This window comes from Eretmochelys imbricata, chromosome 6, assembly GCF_965152235.1.
Source record: "Eretmochelys imbricata isolate rEreImb1 chromosome 6, rEreImb1.hap1, whole genome shotgun sequence".
NCBI lineage: Eukaryota > Metazoa > Chordata > Testudines > Cheloniidae > Eretmochelys > Eretmochelys imbricata.
In genome coordinates, this window is record NC_135577.1 from 37875930 (window position 1) to 37899366 (window position 23437).

The following is a 23437-nucleotide window of genomic DNA, read 5'->3' on the forward strand; positions in this document are numbered from 1 at the left end:
ATAGCTTGGAAAACCATGCATGGGTTTGGCTGGAGTGGACAATTAGAGTACAGTAACTCCTCTCTTAACGTTGTAGTTCCTGAAAAATGCGACTTTAAGCAAAACGATGTTAAACTAATCCAATTTCCCCATAAGAATTAATGTAAATAGTGCGGGGGTTAGGTTCCAAGGAAATTTTTTTCACCTGACAAAAGACTATATTTTATATATATACACACACACACACACACACAGAGTATAAGTTTCAAACAAACAATTTAATACTGGTACACAGTGATGATGATTGTGAAGCTTGGTTGAGGTGGTGAAGTCAGGGGGTGCGATATTTCCCAGGGAATACCTTACTGCTAAATGATGAACTAGCACTTGGCTGAGCCCTCAAGGGTTAACATGTTGTTAATGTAGCCTCACACTCTACAAGGCAGCATGAATGGAGGGAGGGGAGACAGCATGGCAGACAGAGACACACACTGCCTCTGAGAGAGATGCACATTGCCCCTTTAAGTACACTGACCCCACTCTAAGTACATTGACTTTTTAGGTAGATCAGCAAGTTGAGACAGCAGCTGCTGCCGAGCTCCGTCCTGAGCCCTGTCGTGTTCCCCCCTCCCACCCGCTCTGTGGGGATGGGGTAAGTGGGGTGCAGGAGCAGCACATGGCAGTGGGGGGAGGGACAGCTGAACTGCCGGCAATTGAGAGCCTACTGGGTGGCTGCCGCACAGGGAACTTAGGGGAACGGGGAGCTGCTGGGGGGCTGCCAGCCCACCCTGGTTCCAAGCCCCCACCAGCTAGCTGCAACAGGCTGCTCTTCCTGCAAGCAGTGGACAAAGCAGGCGGCTGCCAAACATTAGAAGGGAGCATTTTGCAACTTTAAACGAGCATGTTCCCTAATTGATCAACAACGAAACAATGTTAACCGGGACGACTTTAAGTGAGGAGTTACTGTATAGACGTTTCTTGTGTAATCTTCAGAATCACATAAAAGACTGCAATATAAGTACTAGAATGGCAATATTATTTTGATAATTGCATAATTTGCTAGGACTGCCTGCGTGCTTTGAAGATGACTTGTTTACACAGACCAGAGCAGTGATTCGGGTCATTTAATTTGATATATATTCTGTCGCAATAACATTGACTTTCTCAACAACCTCTCTTGGAAACAGAGTGGACATTCGTTAGCCCTCTTGTTTCGCAAAGGTGGGGTTTTTTTAAACTTAGATATATATCGTTTGAGGCCCTGATTCAGCCATCTACTTGACCATGTTCCTAACTTTTTAAGCACTGGGGACGTGGGATCTTCAGCATCAACTTTCAGAGGCATTTGTACACCGAACTCCCAAGGTGCTTTAGAAAAATCTCACCTTAAGAACATCCAAGTGCTTTAATTTCCTTGCTAAATAGAAACCTAACAGAATATGTTTTATTCAGTATGGACTCAATCCTGCAGCCCCCCATATCTGAAGAGTCCCACTGGAGGATTTGACCCTACGTGTCAATTTAAAAAAAACTGCTTCCAGGTTTGTACCTTCAATTTTTCACCCACAATCAAATGTGGGTGCAATTTGGTAGGTACAAATAATCATGGGTGCTAATTTTTTGCATGTAGACATCTGACTAGCTGACAGTATTTGCAAATCAGGAAGTTGTGTGTTCTATATTCATCTGCACCTACAATTAATTGTGGCTTCAAAATTGATGGCTGGGTTGATGGCTTGGTCAAAAATTGTCCTTATATTTGTCCAGTTTCCATACCCGTGCTTCCTACGTTTGTGGTTGTGTATTTGGGGAAGAGACTGAGGAGAGTAGAATGTACTTGCATGTAAGAAGGATAGGCATTTTTTCTGGGTGCTTCCTGGATGTCATGAAAAGAGCTGATTTTACCTTTTTTCCCTCCTTTTTCTAGATATTGTAAATTGTGACCTGAAGTCCACACTGAGAGTCCTGTACAATTTGTTTACCAAATACCGGAATGTGGAGTGAGGAATTTATTTGGGACAGATGAACGGCTGTTAACAAAGCAACCCACCACAACAAACAATTATATGCTTCACGGTCATTCATTTGCATTTGTATTTTTTAAAGGAACTGAATCATTTCTCAGAAGTTTTTTGAACTGATTATTCTTGCTACACTTATTATACCATATGCTTAAAATTAGGGCTACGTTAAACCGAGTGAAATGATGAAGTAAAAAGTCTGAAGGACGATAACTAGGCACCTTTTGGGGAAATCCATCTCTGATTAATATTTCTCTACTCTGTTTTAAAATATTCAGAACAACAAGCAATAGATTTGATAGCTTTAATTAGACTGGACTTTGGAACAAATTGTAGGAGGTTGTCTTCAGTTGTGTATTAAATATTAATTTGAAAAAAAAACCCAGTTATTTTTTCTAATCTGAGAGAGGACAATATTTTCTATCCATAATAAGATGGATGCATCAGGAGCTCCTGCTAACTTACTAAATGTGTATGGAAGGATAAGTAGGATGTGATGGTTCACATTGGAGCTAAGAAGAAGAGATCTGTAAAAGGCACTAAATCCGGTTACTTTTTTTGCTGTTGTATAAATCAAGGCTTGAATTTTCTGGGTACTGACTGATACTTACTCCTTCAGACTCATAATGATGTGATGATCTGATTTAAATGTACATTGTCGATCAATCGGAACAGCACTCTTTAAAGCTTGTCTGCTTGATGTTGTGCCATGAAAAGACCTTTACTACAAAACCTTTTGTACAAAGTACAAAATTCAGTACAGTGTCAAAACCTTATAAAAAAGCCTCTTCATAAGTATAGGATCTGTCCTACAAGGACACCCAGGGATAGTAGAAACTGAAGTAAAGGAAGTGTTTTTACTACAAATGAACAGTTTAGAAAAATATAATTGGTATAAATTATGCAGGATGTTGGAAGGGCACAAGGAATTAATAATTAAAGCCTACGTTAAAAAAAAAAAGTGGATTCCCAATTAAAGACCTTAAAGGAGCCTGATTTTCAGAAAGTGGGTGCTCAATACTGAAAATCAGACCTCTTTAGGGTGCTTCAAGTTAGGCACCCAAAAATGGATGCATACAAGATCACTATCACTTTTGAAAAATTAGGCCAAAAGCCATGTAGTGTAAGAGTAGTTATTGAGTGTTTGAGCATACACATTTTAATAAAAGTGGTAAAGAATAATCAAGAAAAGTAAAGTTTGTAGTGTGTCATACTGTAATATGTAATATTTGTAAAACTATTAGATGGGATAGCACTTAAATACTGTAGCCTAAATAATACAGGATAAACAACTTTTTTTTTTACACTGATTTTTTTTACTTTATTTTAGAAAGAAATGATATAAATTTAATAGAAACTAAAATAGTGCCTGTTTTTCTCTATAGTCTGTTTTATACATTGAGCTGCAGGCCTAGTGTGTTGCTACTTTAGATTTATTACATAAAGGGAGGCAGTGTCTATCCCCTTGGTTAGTTCATGATTGAATTGTTTTGTTGTACAATGTACATCACGCAAAAGTATGATTGTTATTTTCCGGAAACAGTCCTCCACCCTTCACATTCTAATGCATTGTTTGGCATTAACTCAGACTTGCTGAGGTTGTTACAATACAAGAGTCTGTGGAAGTTTTAGATGAACAAGAATTATTTTCAGAGTAGCAGCCGTGTTAGTCTGTATTCGCAAAAAGAACAGGAGTACTTTTGGCACCTTAGAGACTAACCAATTTATTTGAGTATCAACTTTTGTGAGCTACAGCTCACTTCATCAGATGCATTCAGAATTATTTTGCCACATATGAGCTGTGATGATTTTACATTTTCAGTTGTAAGACACACAGGAGACATGGGGCCTGCTTCTCCTCTCGCACCTCTATCAGGCCTCAATTGGATAGGCATAGGTGTCCATGCTAGTAGATCACATTGCATGAGTCTAAATGAGGAACAGTGCCATTGAAACCAGTGGTTACCACGGAGAGTAGTAAATTAATCATTACTTAGAGTTTTAAAATCAAGATTTAGATGTCTTTCTAAGAGAGATGCTCCAACTCAGCCACAAGTTATCGGGCTCAATAGTGTTCAGTTACACAGTTGGAAAGAAAAAAAAAATTCTTTTAGGGACGGAGTTACCGGGTAAAATTTTGGCGTGTATTATGCTGCAGGTCAGACTAGATGGCCATAGTGGTCCCTTCTGGCCTCAAACTCTATGAATTACACCAGTGTAAAATTAGTGTAGGTGAAAGGAGAACCATGCCTGTGGTCTCTTGAATCAGTTTATCTAAAGGAATGCAGTGCTGGTAAGAATTATTCATAACAGGCTTATGTTACTCATTATCTAAAACGCGAAATATTTGATTTTGCAGTTTTTGCTTATTTGTTTTTCAGTGCAGTCATTAGTGTTAAATCAAGCAATGATGTTCTTCCATGATAAGTGATAAATAATAAGCTGATATTAACTTTGGTTGAGGTGCTTATTGAGATTCATTACTCTTAGAGGTAAATATTGACTGAGGCAAAGATAACGTCAATATTTAATTCAAGGAACAATAAACCAGGATGTTCACTGAACCAAGTATTCAATATCTGTATTGTTACTTACTTTCTGAATGTCCAGAGACTATCTCGATATCCCTGCATTTTAGTAATGGTTTTCAAATGCTTGGCAGCTTTTCCTTTTAAATGGAGTTTCTAAAGGACTTATGAAGTTAGAGGTTTAGAAAAGAAAAATTATTTTCTTTTTTTTTTTAAGAGGCAAATAATTGGACTTTTTGCTCCCAGTCAGAAAGCTCTAATTTGTATATCTTATCTGTTTAGTTGATGTCATTCTAGATCTCAGTATTATTGACCTTTTGAGGAGATAAACAATAGGAATTCATCCTGCGGTGGGGTTTTTTGAAAGCCAGTCATGAGCCAGAAATGTTCTCCTGTACAAACCCATAGTTACAGTATGTTTTAATACGTTGCCAGGAAGTTGCGGATTTCCCTCCTTTGGTTATTTGGCATGTGTTTTGTCCATCTATAAGTCTATGTGCTAGTAACTGCTAGAATGCCATGGCTCAGTTCTTTAACAACTCTATAAAAATTTTGTTTTTACAGATTTTATTCAGCTGGAAAGGCATGGCACTCTCACACACATTGAACATATTATATGAGCAAAGCATATATTTTTAACTTCCTTTGTTTTCAGGAGAGCGCTTTTTTAGCGACAACAGTCGCATAGAAGAAAAATTACGAACAGCAAAACTAGTTGTTTCCTGCATTTGTGCATTCGTCCTAATTCTTATTATGGGTTGCTCTGCTAATGATGTTATTGGCAAATTTTTTGTGTCAGTAAATTCCATCTAAAACAAATCAATGGACAGAATTGTGACATACTTACAGTACAGTAATTGTTGGACACTTGAGACTATAAAATCTCATACTGTTTTTCAAAACAAAATTTAAACTTTTATATGAACTTCCGTTTTATAGGAAGAAATTTTGTAAACTAAAATTTTATATAACTATCTGAGAACACAATTATTATAAACTTAGAACAGTATAATAGTTTACACACACACACACGTACATATATACACACACATATACACACATTACAGGCCAGTGGATCACTGCTTATATTTCTGATTATATAGATTTAAATAGCTTATAAAATGAATATGAAATCTAATCTATAGATATCTAATATTTATTGCTTTTAATATAGAAAAAATAGAATACTGTAGTCAGTTTTCTCTTTATCAAGTATTATTTGGCCTGCACCTTCCTTTTGTGAAGCTAATTGGGTCAAATTTTGCTCTCGGTTACAGTGCAGTTACTCTTGATTTACAGCAGTGTAACTGAACTTGAATTTGTCCCATTGGCTTAGAGGTGATTTAAGTTTTAGGTCAATTATGGCTTTATTTATAATTCTTGTAAATGATTAAATATTTCCACATCAATGGTAGCAATTTAAAAGGACAATGTTTTAAGATTACATTGAAATTCAGTGAGCCCAATCTAGCAAAATAGTCTCTGGCTTTCCGTGACATGAAGGCCCACAGGTTTCTAGGACCACAGAAGGCTGAGAGAATATTGATATGCCATGAGGGATCAGAAAAGAAAGAAAGAAAAATCTTTACCATGGGTGTTAACAAATGCCAAGAGAGCAGAGAGTGCTCTGCTTCCCAATTCTTAATTCATCTATCTCCCATCACAGCCCTGCAGCGGTGCTGTGTGGGTCTTCCCCATCCCCATAATGACCATTGGGTTGTTTGTAGCGGGGAGCCCTCTGCATTAGGCAGAGTCCTGGTGGATCCTCCCCTCCCCAGTTACTGTTTGTCTGACAATGAGGAAGGGCAAGTGTCTAGGCCAAGTAGTCTCTACTTCTCAGAAGGAGACCTCCAAAATGGAGTTGTCACCCGCCGAGGTTCTAAGATCTTGAGGCGATGGCACCTCCAAATTTTTTTCCATCTGACTGACATTCAGTCATCCAGAGAAGAATGAGCCTGTGAAAGGATGTCAGGGGAATTGCTGAGTGAATTCGCCTGTTTCCCGAATATCTCATCCATAGGGCTGGGTTGCTGTATATTGCAAGTGGGCTGGTGGAGTCATGGACTGTCCAGGAAAAGGGGTGCTCCCAGAATGCCTAATCCTCAGCATTCTTTAGTGGCTAGGTTCTTCTCTCTCAAGAGAGAGCAGCAGCCTGTTCATCTGCATAGCTCAGGAAAGCTCATGGAACTTCTGTGGACCAGCAACTGCTGGTTACGGCCCTAACATTCTAAGTAAAATCTACTTATATTTACTCTTTGGAACAAATTCTCGCTGCAGTCATTGGAGTTGTACCAGCAGAGCATTGGTCCCTTCTGTTTTACAGCAGGGTCTCAAGATAGGGTTTGGGTATTTGTTATGTTCACATAAGCTGTATTAATTAAGACAAATGATGCTTGATCAGTGTGACTGATCTTTGCATTGTCTATTGATTTTGCAGGGGACATGTTTTTAAATTCATATTTCAGATTCACTTAGCAGATACTACTCCAAGCCACTAATGTTGTGAAGCTGAATGACTTTTAAAAGTGATGGGTTTTATTTCATTAGGCAGAAATATGTATGAATATTAGATATAGTACATATTAGCTTTAGACCTTTTTTATTTGTTTATTTTTGTTATTCCCTTGATCTCCTCTCATAATGTTGTCTTCACTCAAAGCCTCTGAATGTGCTGAACATCCCAGAGTAGAATAGTGCCTTGTATAATACTTGTAGACTTCTCTTCAGCATTACCTAGTGGTCTTTTATCATCTTATCGTGAGAACTATTGTTGCATTTTTCTAAAGTTAATGCAGTCACAGATTAAATGTTTCATACAAAGTGAAAATTAGGTTAGAATAAGATTTTTAAAAAATGTGTTCACATGCAAAATAGTCTATTGTAAGTAGATATTGGAGCCAAAATAATAAATATATCAGAATCACAAATGTTCTACTTTCTAAAGCCCTCTGATCATTTAACATTTGTGAGGGCTAAATTCTTTGAATCTGAGTCTAAATCTGTGCTTGTTTGCCCTGACTCTATTAGCTAAAAACAACTTTGTCATATTCTATCTGTCTGCCGTCTAATAGTTTTAATAATTCTATGCTTTCTGGTATTATTAGTCCCATTTCATTGTTTGGTTATAAAATTCAAGATCACAATAATTAAATGTTAAATAGTTAAATGTGCAACACACGCGCAAAAAAAGTTGCAATTCTTGCTTCATAAAATATATATCTAATTGTTTTGGTTTATAAAAATTAACCCACATGCCTTCAACTGCAGATTTAATGGCTTTTGTAAACATGTATTTTATGTACTCTGTAAATAAGAGAGACACTACATTACCAATATTTCTTGTGCTTCTTCTGAAAGATCTGTTAAGAAACACAATAAAAATCACACCTGAAAATCAAAATTGCATGTTACTGTCTGTGATAAAGATGATTTATGTAGCAAAAAGTAGCAAGGTTTTGTGGTTTTATATTCCTGGAACTCCAAGCCCTCTGCGTGCATTTCCCCCACTCCCAATTATCTCATTGCGGGTGTGCTTGGTGTTTATTATTATTGTCTGTGAAGGTTGGTGACAGCTGAAAATGGGTTGACAAAACAGACATGTAAACATATATGCTTGAGCCTGTTAGCAGCAGCGGGTACAGAAAAGGTTGTACCTGACTCAAAATAGTGTAGGCAAAGCACACCCTGCCTGTCCTGGTTATTGTTGGCATATTATACACTTTCACAGTGAAGTATTATATCATATTTTGTGAAATATTTCAGTTGTGTTATTCAATCATGTGTCAGTAAGGTATGTAACCTATTGCAATTAAACCTTTCCAGTACATAAAATAACTGGAGTTGGTTAATGCAGTGTTGTTGTAGCTGGATTGGTCCCAGGATATTAGCCAGACAAGGTGGGTGAGGTAATACCTTTTATTGGAACAACTTCTGGTGGTGAGTGAGACAAGCTTTTGAGCTTACACAGAGCTCTTCTTCAGCATTGTTAAGAAATCTTTCAGAGTAACAGCCGTGTTAGTCTGTATTCGCAAAAAGAAAAGGAGTACTTGTGGCACCTTAGAGACTAAATTTAAACAAGTGAGCTGTAGCTTACGAAAGCTTATGCTCAAATAAATTGGTTAGTCTCTAAGGTGCCAAGAAATCTTTGGGGACCAAATTTTTGTCATGAAACTTTGTTGTGATACTTATATATACACAGTAGTTTTAATGCAGCATTGCTTACCGTTTGCATGCTGTTATATTAAATTGCTTTCTCAGTAAAGTAGGTCATTTTAATGCTAACACATCTGTACCACAGTCAAGCATTTAAACTGTATCTGAATTACATGACTTAGAAGTGTTTGTGAAAGGACTGCAGGACTGTGGTTTTAGCCACAAGGTTGAAATACAGAGTGATATTAACAAAATCAGAAATCTGTATCCTCTTTTTCTGAAGTCTTTGCAAAGAAACTGGTGGTGGGAAAGACTTATAAAGTCACTTATTCCGTCCACCAGTCAGTACAGGATTGGTCCCTCCATTCTATTTACAAACCAATGTTAAAGGAATTGAACAATGGGCTTCTACTACCTCCCTTATGAGACTATGCCACATTCTAACAGACCTCAGGTTAGAAATGTCCTGATATTCAGTCTAATTTTTACCTGATTCAATTGATTTCATACTGAATACCTGATGTCTTCTATCTTTGATACTTGCACCATTCAAATTTGGTGAAAATTAGTACTACACTATTGGGTGCTATCACAATTTTTTTAAAAAAATATATACTATTTTATTACATGTTGAGACTCAGAAGTTTTCAGCTGTCACTAATAAACACAATTCACTGCTCAGAATTTCTGATGCTTAGAATAACTAACTGCATGGATTATAGTCATTTTGTTGAATTATTAATCAATTGGATCTGTGCCAAATTTTCAAGTATTACATTAGGTGAACATATTAGTCTATTAAATTACATAAGGAAAAAACCCTGTGACTAAGGTGTTCATGCAATATTTTTTCTAAAAACAACCCTCATTGTTTTTTTCCATCAGATACAAACACAATTCATCTGGTACAAGAGAATAGCAGAAAATTCTGTGTATGGGCTCAATCTTGCAAGATGCTGAGCATTCTCACCCCAGTCCAGGAAAGCATGTCAGCACATGCTTAACTTTAAACACTTGAGTAGTTCATTTGATTTATTTGCAGGATTGAGCCCTGTATAAATAAGATCCCATGTTACACAGAAATATGTATGTTGGAAAGAGATGTGGTATGTGGATTTTCATCTTATATATAGGATTTAAGGTCCTAATGTGGCTATCACAGCACCATACATACTGGGTTACCTTTAAGACTTGCTTCCTTCAAAGTATCCTCTAAAGTTATTTCATAAATTAGCTCACAGGGATACATACCATCTATATTATTTTTACCCAACCCTGAAGCCATTCAGGGGAAGTGATTTGAAGTGATTAGGAGTTTTGTCTGCATGCTGGCTGAAGAAACAGGGCAAAGGATGCTTTCTGTGTGTGAGGCTCTTTGATCCAGATTCTCAAAGATATTTAGGTGCCTAAATCCTATTTAGGATCTAGGCTTTAGTGATCAAGAGAGCAAATTATCTGCATAGTAACAGAATGTTGGCACGCACCTTCAACTTTAATATTAAGTTTTAGGCAGATATGACTCACTCTGTATGGTTGGCTGGTGAGCTGTTTGTTTGGTGTGTGCTTATTAATATTTGTTTTATGCTTGTGCCTAGAGGCCCCATTGTGTTAGCCACTCCACAAACATAGAGACAGTTCCTTCCTTGAAGGGCTTATAATCTTAAACAAGGTGTGGGAGGAGAAAAGAAGCAAAGTAACTTCCCTAACATCACCCAGCAGGTCAGTGGAAGAGCTGGGAATAGAATCTCCAGAGGCCTAGTCCAGTGCAATATCCATTGGAACTCCCTGTGCTGTGGTGGATACATGAGTGCAAAATGGGAAACCGGAGAGAGGAAAATACCAACGTTCCTGTGAAATTCTAGTCCCCATAGAAAAACAGAGGGTTGGCAATGCTGCTGACTTGTGGGAACGTCCCTGGAGTTCTCATTGGTACTCTATGCTGTCAAGGATAAGGACCTGGGAGTACAATGCATCCAGCCAGCGATGCAGATGTGCACCCAGATGACCAGGTTGCTTTGGGATAGGGGGAGTGTCAATGATACCTATAGAAGACAGAGGAGGTGCCATGAAGCTGGCTCAGAGGGAATCCCCAGCAATGTGGAGATCACTGTGGGGTTCCATACTTGCATGGGAAAGAGGCTGGGGTGTATTGTAGCAGATTGGGGGATGTCTAATATTGCCACTGCACTCGTGATGATGCCCTGGTGGGTTCTATTCAGTTTTGTGCTGGAACTGCACCTACATGCATGAATGTCTAAGAAATCAAAACAATTTAATAATATCTTTTTAAAAAGCATATTAAAGCTATTAAGTTATTAACTTCTGGTGTCTCAAGCCTTCTAAACCTCCAGATACTTCTGAACCGGTGTTTTCAATGGCACTTGAGGACCGAGAAAGGACAATATTAAAGCAGCTGTGGACTCTTAATTACATAATAGCAAACTACTGTGTCAGGAGCAAGTGCTCAGTTCAGACAGTGTCATAATGTCTAGCTTCATTTTTTCCTCCACAGTAGCAGCTTTACTTCATTATCAAGACAAATTAACCCCTTATTTGCATATGCATTATTGTAAATCAGAGTCTACCACATTACCATTCTGGTTTTAAGTTACTTGGCCTCCACATCAATGCTCTTCACAGGTGAAATATAGTATATCAGTTATAGCCTACAATACATTTTTATGAGATCATGTAACAATAACTGATTCCCAGAAAGACTGGGGGGGGACGGCGGAGAGAGCTGCAACAGTTTGCCTTCTGAATTGATTGTCCTTATGTGTCAGTGAGTTTGAGTTAAACCACTGTAATTAATTCTCATTTTCTATGTTTGCAAAACAAAAGCAGGGGTGAGATAATATTAATCAAATAAAGAAATGCATTTTCTCTGCATAATTTCAGTACATTGGACCAAGTCTTACGGTCTTGACTCAGGAAAAATTCCTGTTGAAACCCAGGGGATTTTTGACAGAGTGTGGACTGCAGAATTTGGCTTATTAGAATTTAGTTTTTTCTTGTCTTTTATACACAGTACAACATCTTGTATTTATAGAGAACAAAAGTAGAAAATCCTAAGGAAATCCCCATCCTCTAAAATATAGTATACCTGTCGCAAAAAAATACAAAGTCTATGTCAGATATGCAGAACTGCTTTTCACCTAGCATCCCTTGAAAGAACCAATATTATTACTCCAGATGCTTCTTAGCCTGGAAGTTCCTGCAGTGTCTTTTAAAGGAACCTAAACATTGTTGGCATATGGGAAAAAAGGTCCTTAGGAGTGACATTTCCATAGAGGAGTCAAAAAGCAAAAACCACCATTTTAGCCAGGTAACTATTATCATCACACTTCTTATAATAATGTTGCTCTGGAATTTAGGCTGCTTTCATAAATAGCTATATCCATCTTTTTAAAGATGGGCTGAAAAGATTTAAGAGGAGAGAGGGATAGCTCAGTGTTTTGAGAATTGGCCTGCTAAACCCAAGTTTGTGAGTTCAATCCTTGAGGGGGCCATTTAGGGATCTGGGGCAAAAACTGGGGATGGGTCCTGCTTTGAGCAGGGGGTTGGACTAGATGACCTCCTGAGGTCCCTTCCAACCCTGATATTTTATGATTCTCTGACAGGATGTTGCTAAAATAAATCTCTATTGTGGCATTGAACTGGGTGAGAATGCACTCTCCTAAAAAGACAGTACTGTACCACCACCATCTGAAACCCAAGCAAACTCATCAAATGTGAAGATGGAAATCTAAAATAACTGACCTTAATTTGTCAGAACAGAATTAAGACTAAGAGAATTAGGGAGGTCATTTCTAACAAAGGACAATTAACTACCTCACAGACCTTAGCACTTTTGGAGCAAATTGCAAAACCCAAGGCCTGAATCCTTTTACTCTATATCCCTTTTATGCCACTCTATCAGTGTAAAGGGGCCCTAAAGTAGTCATAAGTTATATTTCTACTCCCAGAGCAGGCCTCGCTATAAATGAGAACCAGGCCCACAGATACTTGACTGAGGTTTCCCACAATAGCACATCTGTAAAGAAAAATATTTAGATCAATCCCAAAAACATTTAAAATAAACATAGTCCAGGGAAAAGAGAGAGAAATATATCTTTGTGTGTATGCTTTATAATTAGTGACATGCTCATATACCACAGTGAAGGTGGGCTCATCCACCAGAAAAGAACCTAGACAGATCAATTAGCTAGAACTACTTCATGTTTACAGGTAACTATCTTGTGAACAATAACAAAAAAAGTCTTCCACTTGGGCAGGTTTCATGTCTTAATTGTATTATGATGAGTGGCACCAAAGAAAGAGAGTCAAGTTTTAAGAGGGATTTAGATTGGTGTAGCCCCGAAGAGCTCAGGAATAAAGCTTGGCAGCATTTTCCAGTTGAATTTTTTTTTTCAATGAAAAATGCAGATTTGGTAACATCAAAACATTTCACAAATTCATGTTGGTATTGCCAAATTTATTCATATTTTAAAAAAATCTGGAAAAGTCAAAATGTTGCCTTTTGACATTTTCTATACAAAACATAAACAACTCACTCAAATCCTAAATGGAATGTTTAATTTTGGGTTAACCCAAATGCAATTTTTTTCAAAAGTTTTGGCAAACCAAAAAACAAAACAAAACATTTTGTGTCACACTAAACATTTTGCTTGACCCGAAACAATTTTTATTTTTACTTCTTGAGTCACCAAAAATCATTTTGTGTCGAACAAAACATTTTTCTTGACCTGAAACAGTTTTATTTGTATTTATTCATTTATTTATTTTTTACTTCTCGATTTGCCAAAAATTTTGAAAAAATTCATTTTTGGGTCAGCCAAAAATAGTTTCTTTTTTTGGAATAGCTAGTGAACTGAAAAATCAGTTATTCACACAGCTCGACTAACGCATGTGTTACCTCGGGAGGTGGTGGAATCTCCATCCTTAGGGGCTTTTAAGGCCCGGCTTGACAAAGCCCTGGCTGGGATGGTTCACTTGGGGTTGGTCCTGCTTTGAGCAGGGGATTGGACTAGATGACCTCCTGAGATTTGTCCCAGGGAATAGAGACATCCCTGTTATTTCAAACACAGCTTCTCTTTTATTAATCTTTTGCCACATTGTCATTTAATAGCACTTACCTTTCTCTATCAGTCCAGTATTACTCAGCATTTTCTAATTAACATGACATTGTATTAGATTGTCCTAGGATTCAGTAACATGCCTGCACTAGCATACCCAGTACATGGTATCCTGTTACCTTGAATATAGCGCCGCTATTGATGGAATATGCAGGATGTACTGCATACCATCATTCTTTTCAGGGAGTATTCTGACACTCGGCCTTGATCTTGGCTTTCACTCTGGCAGAGTCCTGTTGTATATTTATTTATAACTTCTAGCTTTGGGGATAGTAGTGGCTGCCTGAGACACTTTCTTGTTATGCCATGATTCTCAGGGTGAGGCTCTGTGAATTACAGTAAAGAGGGCTTTGCCCATTTGGAAATAAAAAATCTGTAAATTAATCAGAATGCAATTTTAGCAAACCGTCAGTTTAACCAGCCAGTCCAATTATGGTGTGGGTTGCAGCGGGTCTGTGTGTTTAGGACTCAATAGGGATTTAGCATAAGTATCTGGAGTTAGAATTGACCCCTTTGATGAACCCAGCTCTTCTGCCTGCTTGGTCAGCCATGTCCCCATCCCAGCTGGCCCTTCTTCACAAGGGGCCTGATCCAATGTGTACTGAAGTCAATGGAGTCTTTCCACTGACTTCAGTAGGTTTTGGATAAGGCCCAGAGGATAGTATGCAGTAGAACTTAAAAAATCCAGAAGTGTTGGACATTTTATAAAAAGTGCTCCTCTGAGGTGGGTAGGGGATATGGCCTATAGTATTAAAGAAGTCAGAGAGAATAGCATAACATGGTAAAATAAAACTTTAGTTAAAACATATTTTTGCAATTGTAAGACTGTAGATCTTCACATTTGATAGTGATCTGAATACTTGGGGAAATTGCAGGCATTTTCAGCCTGTTTTTTTAAAGTGTGACACGCACATTCAGCTCAACAACAAGATATCTCTGTACCTATTTTACCTTTTTTGAGACTGCCATGTTGACAGTAAAATCCCAGTTTAGTTACTATGTAGGTTGCTTCACTTTTAAAAAAATGAAAGCCTGGTGACTCTCACATTTTTGGCACATGTGGAAGCAAAACAGTTAAACTGCTAACCAATAATGTTTTGTAGTTCATATGAGAGCCAAGAAGATTAATGAAATGTTCATGAGAGAGGCTGGCAAAAGGCCACATTCCTATGGGAACATTGCTGCAGTGAGGTTTAACGGATCACGATGGACATTAAGAAACAAATGTGTGGGAGTTTTAGGGTGAACTGTAAATGATCAAGAATCTAGTAAAAATATAGTATACAGTGTATCTGTAACATGCTCATCTTTTTATCTAAAATCTGTGATGAAATGGCAGTTTGCATCCGCAGTGATTGTTTTTAAAGAACAGCTATTAAGTTATTGAGTTCTGCTGGCTTCTTTGAAAGTTACAGCAGATGCAACTTCATTAAAGGAACTGCTGCAACAAACTACAATATCTTAGCCTGACAAGCAGGCTAAGATATTGTAGTTTGTGCAGCAGTCCCCCTTTCTGCTGTGCAAGAACTCCCTATCAGGGCTTAATCCACCACCCTTCCCAAATCCTGCGTATGCTTTTAATTCCATACAATTACACTGTTTTTATTCTTTTTAACTAACCAGTGAGAAACTGCACAGGTACACTGTGATTTCTGTTTGCAGTAGTTGTGTTTTTGAAATACATCCATGAGACTATGTGCTTCCACTAACATTCTGTATTTAAATTTAGATCAGTGGATTAGTGACTGCTATATTTAATCAAAGAGAGGAGGGCAAGCTAAGTTTCTGCAAGTTGAGGTGACAAACTGCATATCAGTTAGTTTCCAAAAAACACTTTTCCTATAACCATACTGAGAAATGGACTTGGGACTATTGATTTCCATTAGAAAAGAGCAAGGTAACCATAAGGAGATTTATTAATTTTAAAGTATGTCTTTCAAGGTGTTCTAAATTATCTAAAATAATCACCATTGACAATCATGGATGATAAGTTTTATTCATTAAATTAAAGGAAACCTGTGTTCTTACTTACCTTTCCACTAGATGGCAATAGTACATGGTAGTTACTTGTATTTTGGAATGTTTAGTAAATCATTTAAGAGGTGAATGTTTTTATAAATTTGGATATCTCATTAAACCAGGAGATTAGCAATACTATACAGCATGTTGATAGCTGTCTCAGTAGAGAGCTATCTTGACTAGTAGAATGCATTTTCTTTCTTTGCATAATATAAAGGCAATATATAGATTTAGATGTACAAATATGGAGAATAAGACGAATCAATACTTCTCAGTGATGGGTGGCACATTTAACAACAATAATATCTATGAAGCTTACTATTTCATACAGGATAAGGGACTTCGATTATATTAAATTCAAGGGACAAATCAACCCCTGATGTCATTCTGTGGACTTCAATGGAATCCACTAGGGATGGATTTGGCTCCAGGGTTTTGGATCACAAAATAAAATTAAAAAGGAGCACATGCTACTGAATGAGAAGGGGAACAGAGTAATCTTTCCAGGGTGAGTCAGAACATCAGCTGAAATGGGACTCCGCAGTCTGAGCCTGCAGCAGACTCGTTCTGGGCAGTGTGCCCTAAAAAGGTAAGGTTAAGAATAACAAGAGGAAAGAAGCAGGAGGAAAATAAAACTTTACACACATGTCTAGGGAGAACAGATACATGTGGATAGGCCTTTAAACAGATGGAACATTAGAAGCAGGTTACTGGGTGACGTGGCATCTTGTGGTGACCATTTGACAGCAGGCTTTTCTGCAGCCTATACTCTAGTATATTTGCTAAGGCATGACAACGTGTTGTAATGCAGGTTATACTCTTTTGCTGTGAGATACCCTGGAGACCATTCAAACTTCAAGGTTACCAGTGCAGCCCTTTATCAGTGTGTATATAGATGTGCAGGTATTCACAGACACAAATGGCTTAGTTTAAGAAAAATCCTTGACATGGTCACTCTTGCCCCATGTATCTGCATGGAACACTTGTCTTCTCTTGTTCATATTTTTCAGGCAGGAAGCATTTGTGATCTGGACCACCTACAGGGTTTTCTGTTACTGAGACAAACCTGTGCATCAGAGACTCAACATACACAAGACACTCGCCTTTACAAAGTTCTACTCCCTCCTACCCAGACTATTAAAACTAGCAAGACTAATTAACCAAAACTGCATCATTAGACTGTGAATCATAGAATCATAAAATCATAGAATATCAGGGTTGGAAGGGACCTCAGGAGGTCATCAAGTCCAACCCCCTGCTCAAAAGCAGGACCAATCCCCAATTAAATCATCCCAGCCAGGGCTTTATCAAGCCTGACCTTAAAAACTTCTAAGGAAGGAGATTCCACCACCTCCCTAGGCGACGCATTCCAGTGTTGCACCACCCTCCTAGTGAAAAAGTTTTTCCTAATATCCAACCTAAACCTCCCCCACTGAAACTTGAGACCATTACTCCTTGTCCTGTCCTCTTCTACCACTGAGAATAGTCTAGAACCATCCTCTCTGGAACCACCTCTCAGGTAGTTGAAAGTAGCTATCAAATCCCCCCTCATTCTTCTCTTCTGCAGACTAAACAATCCCAGTTCCCTCAGCCTCTCCTCATAAGTCATGTGTTCCAGACCCCTAATCATTTTTGTTTCCCTTCGCTGGACTCTTTCCAATTTATCCACATCCTTCTCCATATTTAATTACAGCACCAATCTTATTTTATAGTGTCAATCAGCTCAGATATTTGTCTCATTCAGGTTTGTTCCTGGTTTCAGAATTAAGAAGTCAAGTCCGTTAATATCACTGAAATGTTTTGAAGTAAGTTTGGTTGGTTAAATCCAATAGTTGGTTAAGTCCAGTCGTTGTGATGGATGGTAGTTTTAGAGAGGAAGGATGGAGCAGTGGTTAGAGCACTAGCCTGGGACTCTGGTAAGTAAATGCAATTCCCTGCTCTGCCATAGACTTCTTCTGTGACTTTGGTCATGTCACTTAGGGCTGAATGCTCAAAAGGAGTTAGTTTGCTAACTTCCATTGATTTCAATCTTCCATCTGTAAAATAGTGATAAATGGGGATATTTCCCTACCTCAGAGGGATGCTGTGAGGACATTATCATTGTATATAATAAGTATCTTAAACAGATTTTTGTGTTGAAGGCAGAGTAGTTTCCATTAAAAGTCATATTTCCCAACAGTTACTACATAAAGGTGTCACGAAACATGATTTTTCCATATACCATTATGTGGTAACTTGGCAAAGGTTGACATTTAATGGCAACCATCTGACCCACAATACACAAATGCCATCACAATTGCTAATTGATTAGGACTGTATGGACTTGGAAACAAAGCTACTTTTGCACACCTACATGTGGTCCCACTGGGTCAGGGCTGAGGCACGTAGGCTGGGCAATGTGCGGAAGCTTATTCAATCACTCACCAGTTCTTATGGACATAAATGTCCACAACTGTCAATGAGGCAACTTCCACAACCACCAATTTCATGGCAACTAATGGGGGGGACCATAGGATTCGAAATCAGGAAGTCTTGAGTTTCAATCCTAAATTTGCCAAGGACAACCTCTGTAGCCTTGGATGATTCTATGCAATGGAGATTGTAACATTTATTTCCCTGCCTTTTGGGGTATAGTGAGGACTAATTAGATAATGTTTGTAACATGTTTTGAAGATGAAAAGTTATCTATATGCTCATTGCTATTATATGAAAGAAGGAGAAGATGGACTCATACTTTATTTTCTGTGCAGTAACGATTCTGGCAATTGTATTTTTTGTTAGTTTCTTCATGGTCTCAAGTGATTTTTTTTCCTTCTTTTGGTCAAGACTGGATAAAGTTACATAGCTTGGCTCAGCTGCCAAACCCCCCAGTTTCATACTGTTTTTAAACTGAGTCAGACTTGATACAGGTTTTATTTCCTTGTTTATTTTAATAAATGTTTAATTGACTAGGTAACTTTAAAGTATATATGCCTTTTTGGCCAATAACATTTTCTGTATCCCATAAATTGCTTTATCTGATGCTATCAGTCCTGGTGACTTGGTAACAAGAAGCATATTAATGTAAAATGAGAACATAAGTGGATTTTTCAGATTAAAATGCTGAGTGTTTTCTTTCAGTTGCTATATGTCTCTTACACATAATGCCTGCTTCTTTTTGATACATCACTTTGGGACAGATTGCCATTTGTCAGTTAATTGCATACACAGGGTAATCTGAATGTTCATACATTGCCTTCATTTCTCAGCAATTTGGGTTAGCACATTATTATTTATTTTTGTTCATTATATATTATTACTATTATTTGGGTACCCAAAGTGCGATTAGTATTGTACAAAATACAGAAAACAAACCCAGCTGTGCCCAGCAGATTGAGACCACTGAGTGTATAGTAAGTGTAAAATGCTACCTAATCAGAATTCTCCACTCCCTGATGGTAGCTTTTTACACTCACTTGCACTTATTTTATACAGGTGTAAATGATGACACAAGATGCCCAGGCAGTGGGGAATCAGGCACCATATATTTTAATACTCTTGGAAAATCTGGGCCCTTTACTAGTATGAGAGAGTTCTCTTTGTCTTATCTGGGCTACAGCAAGCACATCTGGCTCTTATCCTCTTATTCCACCCAGTGCTTCTGGACCTAGCATGTAGGGAACACTGCTTCATTCCAGTTATTCTCACAGTGTAGACAGCATAGTGGAGGGGTGTATGCACAGAGCTATCTAGCATGTTTTAGAGCAGTCCTAAGGCTGATCTAAGTACATCAGGACCAGAGGTAGCATAGAATCAGGCCCAGAATCAGGAAGCTGCAACTGGCTGTATTGAGTAGACCATGGGCATAGCTAATAAGCTAACCCTGATCCTGTGAGCTTCTCTAGTCTAAATGTCTGCCCTGCTGATTCATGGCTTAGCTTCAGACAAGCGTTAGAGATAGTGACTCCTGGCCACCCACTTCCCATGAGCTCCACTCTGACCAACTCAGAACATCTAAATAGGATCTGGATCTGAATCACCATGAAGCCTACAAATTCCCTGGGAGCTGAAGATGGCTTTCTGCTCCACTGCTATTGTACATGGCTTAAAGAGATTGGTCCGTAGGTTGAAATTGGGATGTGGAGCATCTCCCTTGAAGTGCCAGAGAGGCCTACATAATCCCCAAGGTTTTGTCAGTCTCTTCACAAGCCTCAGAGTTATAACCATGTGAAAACAATCATTGCAGCTAGTGAAAATGGCAACATGTCATCCTGTGAGAGAACTGCAGGGAGTTTTGCAGAGTTCTGCTTCAGTATGGGTACCTCTGCAAGTGGTCTGGAGTATTTCCATGGGTGGGGAAGACATTTAAAATGATGTAACAAGTTTCTTAAGGAGTTGTGAACAATACAAATGAACAATGAAGGCCTAATTTTGTTCTCAGACAACTGGTTTTCATTAACTGCAGTTGGACTTGATCCATCTGCTTTCATCTGAGTGAAAACTTTGCCCCTAATCTAAGAGCTATATTGTTAATTCTTTATATCAGTATAACTGTGACATCAAGTGAAAGCCTTGAGCTGCCCAGAGGGAAACCACAATTTCAATAACAGATACCCTGACAGCACTGAAAAGAGTATATACATTTTGACATGGTGAAATCCTCTTTCAGTGTTTGTCACCGAGGTTTAGACCCTTGGCTAAAGAAGGAAATGAATCATTCACCATCATCAGAAGGCAGGAATACATGCAATGAAGCAATAGCTTCCTTCATCAGCACCAATTTAAAACTTCTTGCTGCACCTGAGTGCATGTTTCATGTTCTCCAGTTCCCTCTAAAACATTGTGCTGAAATTCACGGTAAGTGTGCAGGGTTGGAGCGTGATACTACAAATACATGAGCTGGTAGGTTCATTGGACTTGCTACTCCTAGCAATTCTGCTAATGTATTTGTACCTGGCTCTTAGCATGCGTATGGCTACTGCTTTCACAATGTCATGACCTCAGGGATCAGCCAATGAGCTAGTTGTTCTGATGATGAGTTTGTAATTTGATACGCTGCTGAAGAGCTTTGCTGGTGGGCTGAAATCCTGGGAACCACAGAACTCCCTCTTTAGTTTCTGTGTAACTTAGTCTGATTAATCCCTTGCTCTTCATAAAGTCTGTTGTTATTTTTTAAATTGAAATCCTGAGTCTCTTAAACAGCTTTGCTCCAAACACCGCAAAGCAAATCAAGAATTGGAAGAATATTCATCAGACCATATTCTCTATCCTTGGTCCGAATGCAAGGCTCCCGCACGTATCACTAAACCATGGCTGCTCCTATACTGTACTGGACACAAACTCCGGGGGCAATCCCCATTGAGTTCAAGGGAAGTTTTGCAGTGTTGCCAACTCCCATTATATTATTGCATGTCTCACTTTGTTTGTTTGTTAAATGCCCAGCTGCTGAAATCTAAAGATTGCTTGGGAATCTCAGCTTTCAGTTGTTTTAAAAAGTACATTTCTAGCCCTCATGGTTTCAGAGAAAAGCTTGGAAACATGAAGCAAGTGCATCCTAAAGGCTCAGAAACCAGAAGGCAAAGAAAAAGAACCTCACATTGACTATTATTTTAAAAATCATGAGTTTTAAGCCAAGCTCATGATTTTGGGGGGCCTGGCTTAGTATTTTTGTATCCTGTGGGTCAGCAATACTGGTTTTCCATTGATAAGGATTGTAGATTCAAGCCAGTTCTCTTGATTCAGGGAAACTGACCTGACTTTGTATTGTTCAAGAGTCACAGAAGCCCACAGTGGATTCATAATGCAGTGCATAAGGAAAACCTTGAAGGACACGAGGCTTTGTTCTTTGATTTTAACTTTTGACTTCTTTGAAATCAGCTCATATTAAGGAGGGGACTCTTAAATGTATTTGTTATGATACAACAGGAGTATCCATACCTGTTTACTCACTAATGGTTTTTATAGTTTAAATAAAGAAGTTTACAATGATAACTCTTATGAATGATTATCTAAGTAATTCTTAGCAATAGAAAGACAGATTGTGCCTGGCCTTAATACAGGGAGGGAAGGGGGTAAAAAATCCATCTCCATAACCCCTGCAGAGCTACACTAGGCAGGGATTAGGGAGAGCAGGGGCTCCATGTTTGGTACTGCTCTGCCCCAAGGTGGAGAGAAGCAGGGAGTGGGCAGGGTCTTGGCTGAGGCTCCTCATGCACACCAGTGAGACAGATGGGGGAACATGCTACACTTGGCAAAGGTATATAGCAGGTGCTCGGACAGTCACTATGGTGATGAGGGTGATGAAAGAGCTGATACGGATTGGAATAGAATAGAATAGCAAATAATACCCCCACCTAACCAGGAGCAAGAGTAACAGGGTCAAATCCTGGCTCCACTGAACTCAACAGGAGTTTTGTCATTGACTTCAATAGGGTCAGGATTTCACCCACAATTCCTCCCAGGGGAAGCTCATGCAATAGTGCACCTACATGCTACTCCCTACTCAGAACACTGAGCAAAGACACAGTCTAGCTATTAATAACCACACTAAGACAAGGCGAGTGTTACTGTCTACTAAGGTTGCGAGAAGTCATTATCACTAATTGAGCAAGAAAAGAATAAGAAGTGTGTCCCTTTCCCCAGCAGGCTGTATTTCCACTAGGCTGAGATGTGTTAGCCAATCCCATAAAAGAAAATGTGGGTTGGTGTTTTTTTTTGTTTGTTTGTTTTTTGGGTTTTTTTGAAGCAGTCCTTGGGGCAAAATTACAGCCTCAAGAATAAGAAGCAGCCAGGGGGAGGAGGGAATAGAGGCCCCTTTTTCTTTTTCTTTTTGGAACAAGTATTAAAGAAGAGTCTTTGCTCCTGAGTCAAGTTCCCATGCTTTTTCATTATGTTCTTTGGCTGAAGTGGTCTTTAGATAACAAATGTGTCAAGCTGTTCTGTCTCGCTAAGTTAGAATTAGGTTATGTCTGTGTAGAAGAAAGTTTTGGATTAGCTGCAAAACAATTACAACCCTGCTTGAATCACTGGTGATGTTCATTGTAAATCCATATTAATCTGAGCTTGGTCTGGAGTTGACAGAAGGATTCATTTTCCATATACAATGACGGGCACTTGTCCTTCTTGTTGTTTCTCGGGGCCTGTGTCTTTAGCTGTCTCAGAAAATTCTGAAAGCAGATACAGTAGCCTTGAGCATAGTACAGTTGACATGAAAGTTGCAATAGCTGAATATAAATCTTCTTATATAATTGCATCTCTCATAAAAATAGCTTATAATATTTTAATCATATCTTGGAAGCCCTTGTTCAAATATGTAATATTTGAGATATTTTGCCAGTTGCCAGGTTTTGAGCTAGGAGAACTCGGGATGGGTGTTCATTTGTTCCTTCTTGACATGACTCTCAACAAACCAAGGCTCAGATATGGGAAACAATCTGGGACTGAGACCCAACAATGACAGACACAAAGTTGGGAATCTTGTCTTTCCAGTGGGATAAAGCTCCTCTTTCTATTCCTCATAGATCATGAGATATAAAAGCTTAAGTCTATCACTGAGCTAGGGCTGAATATTGCTCAGTTTGCACCTTAGAACAATGTAATTATGGGGGGGAGGGGAAGTTTCCAA

The 23437-nt window shown here is 38.5% G+C and overlaps 1 protein-coding gene across 2 annotated transcripts in view; it reads left to right on the forward strand.

Annotated features, from left to right (window-relative positions):
- Nucleotides 1–7920, forward strand: part of PARVA (parvin alpha) — an 88463-nt gene extending 80543 nt beyond the window's left edge. For both annotated transcript variants that reach the window (XM_077818424.1, XM_077818425.1), the window contains one exon: nt 1907–7920. In XM_077818424.1, coding sequence (XP_077674550.1) covers nt 1907–1983 — 77 coding nt within the window. In that variant the 3' untranslated portion in view covers nt 1984–7920. The remainder of the gene's footprint in view (nt 1–1906) is intronic.
- The last annotated feature ends 15517 nt before the right edge of the window (nt 7921–23437 follow it).